This window comes from Coffea arabica, chromosome 11c (assembly GCF_036785885.1).
Source record: "Coffea arabica cultivar ET-39 chromosome 11c, Coffea Arabica ET-39 HiFi, whole genome shotgun sequence".
Lineage (NCBI taxonomy): Eukaryota > Viridiplantae > Streptophyta > Magnoliopsida > Gentianales > Rubiaceae > Coffea > Coffea arabica.
In genome coordinates, this window is record NC_092330.1 from 29580505 (window position 1) to 29592929 (window position 12425).

Sequence of the window (12425 nt, forward strand, 5' to 3'; positions counted from 1 at the left end):
CTAAAGTGACCATTTTCCCTAATCTTCAGTCCAAACAAACCCAATCTATAGACCTTTAATAATATTTTTATTGTTTATTATTTCACTAATAATTTTTATTTTTCCCTTATATATGTAAAATGAGCAAGATATTTTACGTCTATCTAAAAACCTGTAAATATGGAGATAAAATTTAATAAGACCTATATTCATAAATATACAATAATTTTTATTATTATGTTAGGGATACTGATTTTTTAAATATTATCTGTCTTGAGTGGTTTTAGAAACAAACAAACAAATTAAGAGAAAAATAATATTAGATGGTAAAATGTGAAACATGCTGTACCTTAAAGGGATTTATTGGAATTAATCCTTTTGGGTATAAATATCTTTTTGACATTTTCATTACACAATGTTGGAGTTGACTCACGGTTTTATGAGATAAAGTGAAAAAGTATGTTAGGGGATAAAGTGCCAAATTAGTTAAACTTGAAGTATGTGATTAACCCATTTCTCTCTTCGTCCTGCTCCCGACAAACTCACTCCGGCTAAAGTTTGAATTGGAAACGTCAAACTTGAACCCTTAAAAAAAGGAAAAGCAGATTTGACTAAAATACTAAGGGTAGGGTTGTTTTTTAAAAACAGCACTATAGCATTTCGTTTTTCAAATATAACCCCGTTTGAATTAGTTATTTTTGAGATTATTTTTTAAAAACTATATGAAAAACTTTAGATTTTAGATTTTAGTTTTATCAAATGCACCATGAGTATTATGGGCTGTATAAGAGTTCCAAATTTAGAATTGTTTTTACAAAAATTGATTAAAGGAATTGAAAAAAAAAAAGAATTATTCTATTCTAAAGCTCATGATCAAAATTTTACAAAGAATTTTAATATCTCACAAATGTCATATTTTGAATTAACACAATTGCGTGTAAGCACGTGGGATCGAAAAAGCATTGACCCCACCGCCATTGCTCAAAACAATTGCCATTCATCAGTAGTAGTACCAACCTTGCAACAAATCTCTTCCACCGGAGAGAAATCTTTCTCACGCACTCTCCGTCTTTGCAAAGGAAGACCCAATGGCGGATGCATTTCTTGGTGCCACTATACAGTTTCTAGAGGGGAAAGCAATAACCTTGGCTTCCCAGCAGATTAGCCTTTCTTTAGCCTTTAAGAAAGATTTGCCGAAGCTGAAGAAAACACTTACCAAGATCCAAGCTGTTTTTCATGATGCAGAGCAAAAGCAAGTCACCCTCGAGTACGCGAAGCTTTGGTTGAAGGAACTTGAAGACGTGGCTTTTGATGCTGATAATTTGTTGGATGATCTCAATTATGAAATGATTCTGCGCAAAGTTGAGATTCAGAAACAGGTGAAGAGGAAGGTATACTTCTCCTTCTCACTCTTCAATCCCATCAGATTTCGTTTCAAAATGGCAAATAGAATTCGAACAGTCACTATGAAATTGAAAAGAATTAATGAAGAAGCAAAGGGCTTTGGCCTCCAGTCACAAAATGGAGGATTAATGAAGAACAGAGAGACTAACTCTGTTACTATTGATTCAAGCTTTGTTGGAAGAGATGATGACCTCTCGATAATAGTGACAGGGTTGACTGCTGCGATTAAAAATGAAATAGTCCTGGTTCTTCCTATAGTTGGCATGGGCGGGATTGGAAAGACCACCTTGGCTAAAAAAGCTTTTAATGATCTAAAGATTGAAAATCATATTTTGACAAGAGAAAATGGGCATACGTATCAAAAGATTTTGATGTCAATAGGCTTTTTAGTTCGATTATAGAATCATTGCAAGTCTAAAAACCCGAAGCTGAGAATAAAAAGTCCAGAGTCAAGCTGCTAAAAGAATTATTGGATGGCAAAAAGTATCTACTGGTTCTTGATGATGTGTGGAATGAGCAAGCCACACTATGGAATGATTTTCTTGGGTCTTTGAAAGGTATCAGCTCATCCAAGGGGAATTCCATTCTTATGACCACCCGTCACCAACAAGTGGCAGCCATGACAAGAATTTCTTCTCCTCCATGTTCTTTGAAAAAATTGCCAGATGATGAATGCTGGCTCATTCTCAAAGAAAATGCATTTGGTGCTGGGAAAGTGCCGGATGGAATGCAAGACATAGGATACGGGATTGCAAAAAAATACCAAGGTGTACCATTAGCTGCAAGTGTACCCGGCGGCATATTGCGCAACAAGGGAAGTGTGAAAGGCTTTCAATTTTGGAGACTGGCCTTCAAAATTTAGGTGGAGATGAAAAGTTGAGTGTTCATCATCTTCCATCTCCATCGCTGAAAAACTGCTTTGCGTATTGTTCAATTTTTCCCAAAGACATTGAAATAAATAGGAGTCAGCTACTTCTAACTTTGGGCAGCAGAAAGATTTCTTCATTCAAATCCAAGAAACAACATGGAGATGGAGGAAGTTGGAGAAATGTTTTTTTCGATTTTGTTGGATACTAACTTGTTGCAAGATGCTGTGAAGGATGAGTAAAGGAATGTCTTGAATTGCAAAGTGCATGATCTTGTGTATGATTTGGCATTATCCATCTTCAATTATAAACCCTTAAGGTTGAAAGGAACTAGAACGTATTACGACGAGACCCTTTCTATTCGGTATCTTGCAACGGAGAAAAGTGACGAAGAAATACCATTTCCTTTGCATGAGAGTTTCAGGTACGTTACGACATTATTCTTGTCTGCAAGCACTTGAGCATCTCATTTTGTCAAACATTTTGAATCTAATGGAATGGATGGAAGCAGCATTTCATGATGAAAAAGATGATGGTATTTCCTGTTCTTGAGAAGTTAGAGATTAAGAATTGTACGCAATTAGCCATTGCTCCAAGTCATTTTCTGATTCTCAAGGAATTTCATGCCAAGGACATCAATCATGGATCAACCATAATAGCAAATATTTGCAGTCGAGTCAGCGCTTTTACCAGTCTGTCAATTTGGAATGTCAAAGAGCTCACCAAGCTATCAAATGTGTTATTCCAAAACAATCCGAATATTGCATTTTTCAAGTTGTACAATTGCCATGATTTGGAACAGTTGTTGGATTTCAGCTCTCGTGTTCAAATCCAAAATTGCCAAATAGTACCCGAGTTGGACCAATCATATAGTAATGTTGACAATATTAATTCTCAAGATCTGGTTGGTCTTAGACTCTTAGGTCACTAGAGACCAGTAGATTTCCGTATTTGAGAATATACTAGAGACCAGTGTTATTCCGTAGATTTCCGTATTCTCAAGATCCGTATTCTTAAGATTTCCGTATTTGGTTGGTCTTAGGTCACTATTAATTCACGAATCTTCTTAGTAAAAAGGGAGGAAATTTCCGTATTTTGGTGCTCGAATTTTATATCCTTTCCAGTAGATTTAGACCGAACACTTTCCTTCTCTATTCTAGACATACTATTGGAAATTAGTTTGTAGTACGGAAATTGATCTAGACTTGTGACATGATTTTTCTTATCATGTCTAGGAGTTTGATTCATGAATTTCCTATAAAGTTAATTGGTATTTTGATGTATCTTCTCAAGTTTATTAGTTCATTTATGGAACCACTTAATTCATGTACTTGGTGTACTAAATTCATAAATAGATATTAAGTGAAAATACATCTTCACACTGATGTATCTTCTCATGTTCATTAGTTCATCAAACTACTCAATTAATGTATTTAAAGTACTAAATTCATGAATAGACATTAAGTGAAGATATATTGTTGTATCTTCTCAAATTTATTAGTTCATATATTGGTGTACTATATTCATAAATGGACATTAAATGAGATTCATGTACTTTAACTCTTGTATTGCCTATAAATAGAGGTAGTTTAACCTCTCTTGTGGCAACTTGTGCTTAAGTTATTTTAGATTTGCAAAACCAACTTCTTACATCCTTCTCTTGTGAAAACTAAACTTAAACTTGCTATAGGCTAGTTTTTGTTTCCATTGTATCTAAGAGGTAATTTACCATCTCAACCCGATTAGCAAGACTTGAAAATTCTCTTGAACTTCCCAAAAATTAGTTTAGTCAAGTTGTTGATATTATTCTTGTAATAACTTTGCAGTAGGTTCATACACTTGTAATTCCCATATTTCTCCAACACATACGTCAATGTGACAAATGAATTAATTTCCCCCAGAGGGAATCTTGGTTTTCTTACAAGGTTAAGAGGGTTGGAAATTGGACCCTTCTCAGAAATCATGGATCTGCATTCGTTCCTAGCCGACCACACCACCACTTGCCCTCCCTTTGGCATTTAAGTTTGTATGAAAACTTCAGCACATGTCCTCCTTTGAAATTCTTGATTTAGAAGTTTTTGCAGTAAAATCATTGCCTGATTGGTTTGGGAAGGTTTCGTGACTTGTACAAGTCGGGCTCGACTATTGTGAAAGGCTAGAGAGTTTACCTTCCAACCAATCAATGAGAAGTCTCACCAAACAAAGATGGCTGCCGATTGAAGGTTGTCACCTTCTACAGGAAAGATGCAATCCAGAGAGCAGCTGCAGCAGCAACGACCCCAATTCTGAGTGGTCCAAGATCTCCCATATTCCTGAAATCACTAGCAAATTGAAGGAGTCTCTATGTAAAGTTCATGATAATGTAAATTTCCCAGTTAAAGATCCTCTGAATTTCTCTATTTATATAAGTTTCTTTCACCATTTTCTCCTCAAACTCTTTCTGCTAAACAATTGCTGCAAAAGATCTTGCTAGCTGCTAAACAATTGTATGTGTGAGAGAGAGAGATTAATATTTTATTTTTCCGGATGACTATTCATTTGTGGACTTTACATGGTGTCCTGCTCTGCCAAATAACTCTTTTCCCTCCTACGTTTACTTGTGGCTGCCCAAGAACTGAGATTTTGGGAGATCAGATGTAGTTTTTGCAGGATACGTTTTCGTGTTTCCTTTTTCATCACTTAAATAATGATGTGATTTATAAATTATGGCTATGTTGTGAATTGCAGCTGAAATTTTTGAAAGTTCAATTTTTCTGAGCAACATGAAGTTTCTTCAATTTTGCTCATCTTGTTTTCTTTCTTCCCTGCTTATGCACTTAGTAGATATATTGCATATCCAGTCCTGGTTTATATCCAGGACATCTTTAAATTCAGTTCTGGACTTTTGTTTTTCCTACTCTGATTTTTTTTAAATTTTAAATTCAGTTCTGGATTGTATCCAGGAGCGAAACTTCTAGGCAAGTAAATCGCTTTTAGCTAAAACAAAGTACTAGAACTTGTTAGCAATCAAGACTATCTTGGCTTGTCTTTCAATATTCTAAGGGAAATTACTATTACCCATGGTTTTGCATTTCACCGCACCATAATGCTCCTATTGTTCAATATTATTCACTTAACCCCCTGTAGTATTCTGTAAAGTGGAAAATAGACAGGGAAATCACCCATAAAGTTGCCATTCATTCAAACTTTTTCAGTTATTAGTGCCTTAAATATCAAGAATTATCAACAAATAGTCAAGCTTGTCTTATGGTTGAACAGTCAAGTAGTACCCTAAAGCAATTTCTTCATATATCTTCCAAATGGAACTTCCAGGTGAAATAACAGGCAATCTGGTATTTTTAATTTTACTGGGTATGCAGTGATTGAACGATGAAGTTTCACATCTTCCTTCTTGCAGCTGAATGCTGATATTACTTGTTTTTCTATAGTTAGCAAACCATAATACTCTGAGGTTGTGCATGCCTTAGTTTTGGAGTTAGTTTTTATCCCCTACTGGGCTATACTTGTCTGTTGAACTATGTTACTAGCTACGAGATTACATTCTTTTATGTTGTTAATTGCCTAATGCAACTGTGGTTTGTCAGACAGTTGCTCTAGTGCTATAGATCTGATGAAGTCTCTACGCATAAGCTATTCTCCCAAGCTTCGGGCTATTACGAGGTTGATGTAAAAGCTAGATTACATGGTTAGTATCTCAAGGTTGCATAAATTTCTCGAGTCTATCTTAAGATATTTCTTATTTTGTGTCTTTAAACCAAATCAGGGTAATGGACTCTACCTGCAGAAGGCCAAATTTTTTGATGTAGGAGGGGTAATGTTTGACGCTAAAACTATACATGAATATGTAATAGATATCTTTCAATCAGGTAGTGAATTTTTGAGGGGAAGGATCTACCCCATTGGCAATACAGTTCATGTGGATGGCAATCTCCTAGTGAAAAGGACTGTCCATGCAAATTTCTTGGAGTTTTTTTTCGAACTCTGCAAAAATCCTTAAGTCCTTTAAATGGGCAAGTCAAATACCTTGATGGTACTTGCAAACAAACTAAAATTAGAAAAACAACAAACAAGTAAAAAAAAAAAAAAAAGAATGTAAGGACTATTCCTATTGAAATCAGTTTTCTTATAATATTTGAGGGATCTGAACAAGATCGAAAGTCTAGATACATCGTTTAAGATGGCTCGATCCCTTGAATGAAATTTGACTTGGGCTATATTGCAGGTGCAAAAGGTTTTCCAGTGGCAGTAACTTGAGATGCTGGGTTCCACCTAAGCTACTTGCACTCTTATGTTAGTATTAACTTCTCAAGAACTAATTCTACCATTTCATTCCTTTAAAAATCAAGCATTGATTGATGTTATTATCTTCTAAGAATTGAATTTTACTAACTCTTTTTATGCTGTACATTATTCATATTTGCTGTGCTTTGGACTCAGCAAGGCTTGGCATAAAATCAGTAACGTGGAATTGGAAATGCTGTTGACTAAGGCCTGATGGTAGCCTACTGTTTTTTGCTCACAAGACACACTGTGAATAGCTAAGGCAAGGCATCTTTTGAGGAACCTTTGCTATATTATCTAAGATTATGCAATGAGGATATGGATCCCAAGATTTAGGTCTTAAATTGGCCCAGTTCAAGTCATCATTTGCAGCTGGACTAGAAAAAGTAGGAAAACTTTTTTACTTGGGGGGATCTGTCTGGGCTCTCTCAAAAGGATGACTCTTGCGCTTTAATTCCAAAATGAGAGGGTTAAGGTACAAGTCTGTGTGAGTGCAATGCTTTCTGCATGGGTTTATTCTCATTGTGCAATTCATTGTCTGATGTCATTTCTTCATATGGTCAAAGGCAATCCTAAGTCTAGTTTGAGAGTCTACATTCACATTGGTGAGTCCCTGGAAAATGTATGAGGAGGACAGATAGAGTTTCTTGAGGCTTAGAGCTCTTGCAGAAGCTGCATGAAAGATGATTCTAGCTGGCTACAGGGATTTTCACTCATGAGGTACTTCTCTTTGTGATGAAGTTATACTGATTCAAGAAAATTTATTTGATTTTCACCGCCACTTCTGATTTATTCATGATTTCATCAAATTTTCATAATCAATAGAATCAAAGAGGTCTTCATGATTGCCATTTATTTTAAACTTGTATGAAATTGTGAATCCCATTGTTTACAAGGTAAATTACAAGGTAATGAACAGACAGATGGATAAGCCAATACATGGGAAAACTCCTGGTTGGATTTTTAAGTCATCATATGTCCTTACTCTTATAATCATGCATATACTTCTGAATCAGCTGCTTTCATTTTTTGGAGTGTAATTATTATTGCTCTTAACCTAGTGATGATCAAAATGCCTTATCGCCTTGTTTGTCTCCATTTAGATGACAAATGCTGCAAATGAGGCTTGTCAGCCCTTTCAAAGAAATATAGCCCGATCGAATTGAGAAGCATTTGTCTGAAGGGTTCTAAGTTGGCACATCTGAAATGCTTGAGTGGTAACTTTCCTACCAATCCATCAGAAGACTCCCTATAGGGTGTGAATCTTCTTATCTGAACGGAAGATGATGTCATGAGGGCAGCTGCGCCAACACTGAGTGGTGTAAGAGTTCAAAGTTTTTTGTACTTTGTGATTGATCATTTTTTAATTGGATACGAAGTTGTCACAATTTGCTCAAATTCTAAGGAACTCTGGTCTACAGCTGTCTCATTCCTTGTTTAACTGATCTTTAGATATAGGCTCTGAGGAGATTTCACATGGCCTCTTGTACATATCATATATTTATCAGTTTATCATCTGCTTCAGTTTAAATTATGCTTCAGATCACTCAACTCTGTGCTACATACTCTGCCTGAGTATATTTCGTAGATTTGAAAAATCTATTTGGAGTTGGGACTTTCTTGGATTATACACTGGGACTGCTTGCTAGAATGATTTTGACACTTACTCTGCAGTTTCCCCTCCACAATAACTTGTCTGCAATATGATCTAAATGATGAGTTGGATTTGCAATATTTCAGTGTCAATTGTATTCTGTATGTTTCTCAGTCAGGAGGGAATTGTTGCACATAAGTGGGGATTGCTTTCACAATAACTAGTCATGGTCATAGAGATTTGTAGATACTCCTTTTGCTCTTTTTTTTTTTTTGGATCCCAATTCTTTTTGAAATTCTAAATTCTCTCACCTCAAGTGAAATAAGGAATATATCTAGGAAAAAAGATCATTGGAAGTACCTTTTATTTTAGGATTACTCTTTTAAAGATCATTCAAGGGTCATTAGTATCACTTGAAATTAATATTGTAATCTAATCTTTATTGTGCCTCTGTTATCCCTTTGACTTGCTGAAATGGGCATGGTCACAATGAGATCTTATCTGGCTAGGAACACTTAAAATGTAGTATTACTAACATTTTAGTACTCGTGCAAAGGCCCAAATCCTGTATTATATTATTCAGCATGTGTGTTAAGTTGCAGTTCTACAATCATATGCATAATTATTTTAAAAGAAAATTTACTGAAGTTCATGCTTACGTTTGTTGACTGAACAATTACATGAAAATATTTTTTTAAAAAAAATAGATGGGGATTGATTTTTTTTTTTTTTGGCTTCTAGGAAGGATGCTCATAATGCTCAAGATCATTGGTTTTAATATAATTCTTTCCTTGGGTGGTCAAATAAAATGATAAGTTTACTTCTTCCAAACTTTCAATGTTCAAGAATTGAGATTGTTTAAGACTAATGTTAACGAAAGAAATTTTGGGATATTTTTACAAGTCAACAACTGAAATGTCTTAAAGTTTCTCGTTTTTCTTAAGGCAAGATAAATTTTGTCAACTTAGGGTCTGTTTGTTTGGGTGGAAAAGGTTTTCTGGAAAACATTTTCCATATTTTCCATTGTTTGGTTGTCAATTAATTTGAGAAAATAATCTCTGACAGAAAATAAGTTACATCCATGGGAGGAAAATAATTTCCTTATCTATCATTGTGAAGTTATTTTCCTCAGCCTTCTTTTCACAGCCTCACAAGGATTTTCGACATCAGCAAACCAATCTGAGGGAAAATACCTTTCATTCCCAGCATCTCATCAAGTAAACTACTCCGGCATCTCTCTCTCTCTCTCTCTCTCTCATTTTTTTCCTTTCATTCCCGAAGAACCCCCATTCCCGCTTCCTCCGGCGTCAGTCCTCGGTGGTGATCACCTCCTCCGGCGACACTATCTCAGCGGCTACCACTACATAATCTATACACTCACAAGTCATTTTCATTCGGCAGGTTTTTTTAACTTTCAGTTTCTCGTCTTCATGCACAAACACCTTCACTGCGTCTGTATATACAATTGCACACAAATTTCATCTGTTTCCTTTCGAAGTTGGATTTGAATGACATTTTGTGGGTTGCTTTTGTTTTAGTTTGTTCTTACCTGATTAGGGTTAAATCTGATTTGATTGATGCTAATGAATTAATTTGGCTGCTGAGTTTTGGGGGTTTTATGATTCTTGGAATCCGAATCCGGGTAGGGTAGGGTAGTGTTTTTCTTACAATCTGGTGAGACCATTTCTGACAAGATTTCACTGGGGTACCACTAGAAGACAATTGGATACTTTTTCTTTTTCGGTTGAAGTTCCTGTACCCCTTTTGATGTTGGAATTAGATTGATTTCAATAACTAGCTTGAGTTTGCTGCTTTTGGGTAAACACCCGCTGATAACAAGTGCCATTATTTACTTCCCATTTGCCCCGGTGATGATTGTGTTTCATGTTGCTGATTGGGATATGGAGGAATTCTGTCTTGGATTCCTTTTGGGCGAGCTTGAAGTGCAGCCTTCTCTGTATAATTTCATTTGTCTATTCTTCTCTTGTGAATTCTTCTCTGGTTTTTTGAGACTTTATTCTTCGACTGCCGGTAGTGTTTTTCTTACAATCTGGTGAGACCATTTGTAAATAGTTGACAAAATCTGATTAGGGAGGAAAACAGTTTGCTTGTGTTCATCCCAGAGAGCAGTAAACTTTTTATAAAAAAGATTCCATGTGTCTTCCACGACTCAACTATTAGCTGCTTAAATCCATTATGACAGTTTGTAAGACCACAAATTGTGTTTGATAGGAGCTATGCTTTATGAAAAAGAAGATATGAAAAAAGAGAAGCAATGAGTTCACTGTTTGCTGACAAAATCATTTTAGACTTCAAATAGGTAGGCATCTGTCAGACTAACCCATCAATAATTGTAAACAATCGCCACCTTGTTTCTCCAGTTTGTTTTCCATGTCATTCCGTGCATAAATTGAATAAACTCTCTGTAGATTTGTCCTGAAATTTTGTGGTTGTCTGAGTGTATACATGCACCTGTCTGATGTGGTCGGTGAATCTAGTTCCAAGTTTCAATGCTATGTAGAGTTGAAGAAGCAAGTCCAGCATTATTAGGATTATTTCATCAGATTTTGTCATAGTCTTGAAACTCATCCAGTAAGTTAAGTCTTTATCCTTTTGTAAAGTCGTTACCTTCTTGGGAAGTTTAGATGGCTGAGGTTTTCTCAATCATGATTGCTGAACATTCTTCTACTGACAGTACAACGTCTGCCAATTTTGCATTCTCTCTTTCCACCACCATTTCATTAGTTGATAGTTAAAGGCATAAAGCTACTTGGATTTGTCTTCGTGAGGCTGAGCCAATTGGAACTAGCACTCAGAAAGCAGTGATGGTGGTGATATATATGATCCTGGGTTCAAACATGTGGAGTTTGGGAAGAAGTCTTTTTTTCTAGAATTACTGTTATTGCAAATGGTATATTACAGACAACCTGTAATTGCACTTAAAGTTCTGAATCAATAATTCCACTGGATTTCACTTCCATTGTTCCTATTTCGGTATTATGTGTAGCCCAAGTAATAATCTTCCACGAAGATTGATAAAAACCTCTTATTTTATCAGTATTCCTTGCTGAAGCTAAAGATAAGTGTTGATCCCAAGATTGTCACTTGGGAGTACAGTAGATTATTCATTTTGCAACATCTGCAAGAGATTGCATGAAGCATAGCTCCTATCAAGACTACTTACTGCATGAAAAGTCACTTACCCGTCTGTGTTTTACATTTTGCAGAGGGTGATGCTGTATATATGAAGATGACTATCATCGTGTTTGGCCTTGTTAGAGCCAGGAAAGAGATTGCATGTGTGTGAACTTTACTTTGAGTAATTAGTTGGGTAGTTTAGTCCCTTTCTCTTGTAATCAAATATGCGAGGCTGCTGTTTCATTGTCTAATTATCAAATTTGGTTGGATTCTTGGAATTGTATTATGATTGTGAGACTTATTATGGATGCTAGAATTGCTAATTATCTTGTGATGCAGGTTATATAATACAGCTAGTTTTCTTTTGATTTTTAACTCTTCTTTCCCAGCCAATTCATTAGTATCATTAATAATTCCATTTAAGAACTCATGGTGTAATATAAATATATATTTTATAGAAATGATAATATGATTATAATGGATAGAAACTAAAATTAACTTGCAATGAAATAAATGTTTTGAGAGTAGAAAAATATTTGTAACATATCAACGAACATATCAGAAAATATTTTTATTGACAAACCAAACACTGGAAAATTATGAAAAAAGGAATTTGAAAAGTATTTTCACTTAATAATCAAATATCGGAAAATTATGGGGAAGGAAGTGATTTTTCAGGAATGCAAAACACACAAAGCAAATAAAGTAAATAGAGACCTAAACTATTACATTTGGGGCCCAGCTACAATCTAAAAGGGGGAAAAGAATTTCAGTCCAACCAAACGGACCCTTAGTGCTTCGGATTCGTTATTTTTTGCTGCTTATCCCATATTTCTTTTCTATACTTAGCTCAAGTACATGGACTACGTAGTACGTATCAGCCTTTCGCTCAAGCACAGTGTAGCTTTTAAGCAATCAGACTGTTCGACTTCTTCTGAAATTCAAAAAGCGTTAAATTTCGTATGGATGATTGTCTATCAAAATATTTTACAGCACAAGATGCATGCAACTTACCATTAACACTTAGGAATCATTCTTCATGGCTTATCCTTTATCTCATGTATTCATGTTCGGTATGTTTAATCTGGCTTCTAGCTGGAAATTTATTGATGCAACACGAATGTGACTTTTTAACGGGTAGAATGGACGGGAAATTGCATAAT

At 35.4% G+C, this 12425-nt stretch overlaps 1 protein-coding gene across 7 annotated transcripts; it reads left to right on the forward strand.

Annotated features, from left to right (window-relative positions):
• The first annotated feature begins 943 nt into the window (after window positions 1-943).
• On the forward strand, window positions 944-11630 carry LOC113716878 (putative disease resistance protein RGA3). Of its 7 annotated transcripts, none has more exons than XM_072070571.1 (7): window positions 944-1370; window positions 1941-4611; window positions 5834-5934; window positions 6472-6539; window positions 6687-7250; window positions 7634-7851; window positions 11352-11630. In XM_072070571.1, the coding sequence occupies exons 1-2, from the start codon at window positions 1068-1070 to the stop codon at window positions 1974-1976; spliced, it is 339 nt and encodes a 112-aa protein (XP_071926672.1). In that variant the 5' UTR covers window positions 944-1067; the 3' UTR covers window positions 1977-4611; window positions 5834-5934; window positions 6472-6539; window positions 6687-7250; window positions 7634-7851; window positions 11352-11630. The 7 variants fall into 7 exon arrangements, 1 of the variants encoding a protein (XP_071926672.1); XR_011822977.1 differs by having other exon boundaries at window positions 947-4611; window positions 6687-7005; window positions 7097-7250; XR_011822979.1 differs by having other exon boundaries at window positions 949-2673; window positions 4151-4611.
• The last annotated feature ends 795 nt before the right edge of the window (window positions 11631-12425 follow it).

Bases quoted from the DNA above. Each gene is read 5' to 3' on its own strand.
- LOC113716878 (XM_072070571.1), top strand. From the start codon at position 1,068: ATGGCGGATGCATTTCTTGGTGCCACTATACAGTTTCTAGAGGGGAAA. The intron at 1,371-1,940 runs GTATACTTCTCC...GGTCTTTGAAAG, and splicing joins AGAAACAGGTGAAGAGGAAG to GTATCAGCTCATCCAAGGGG.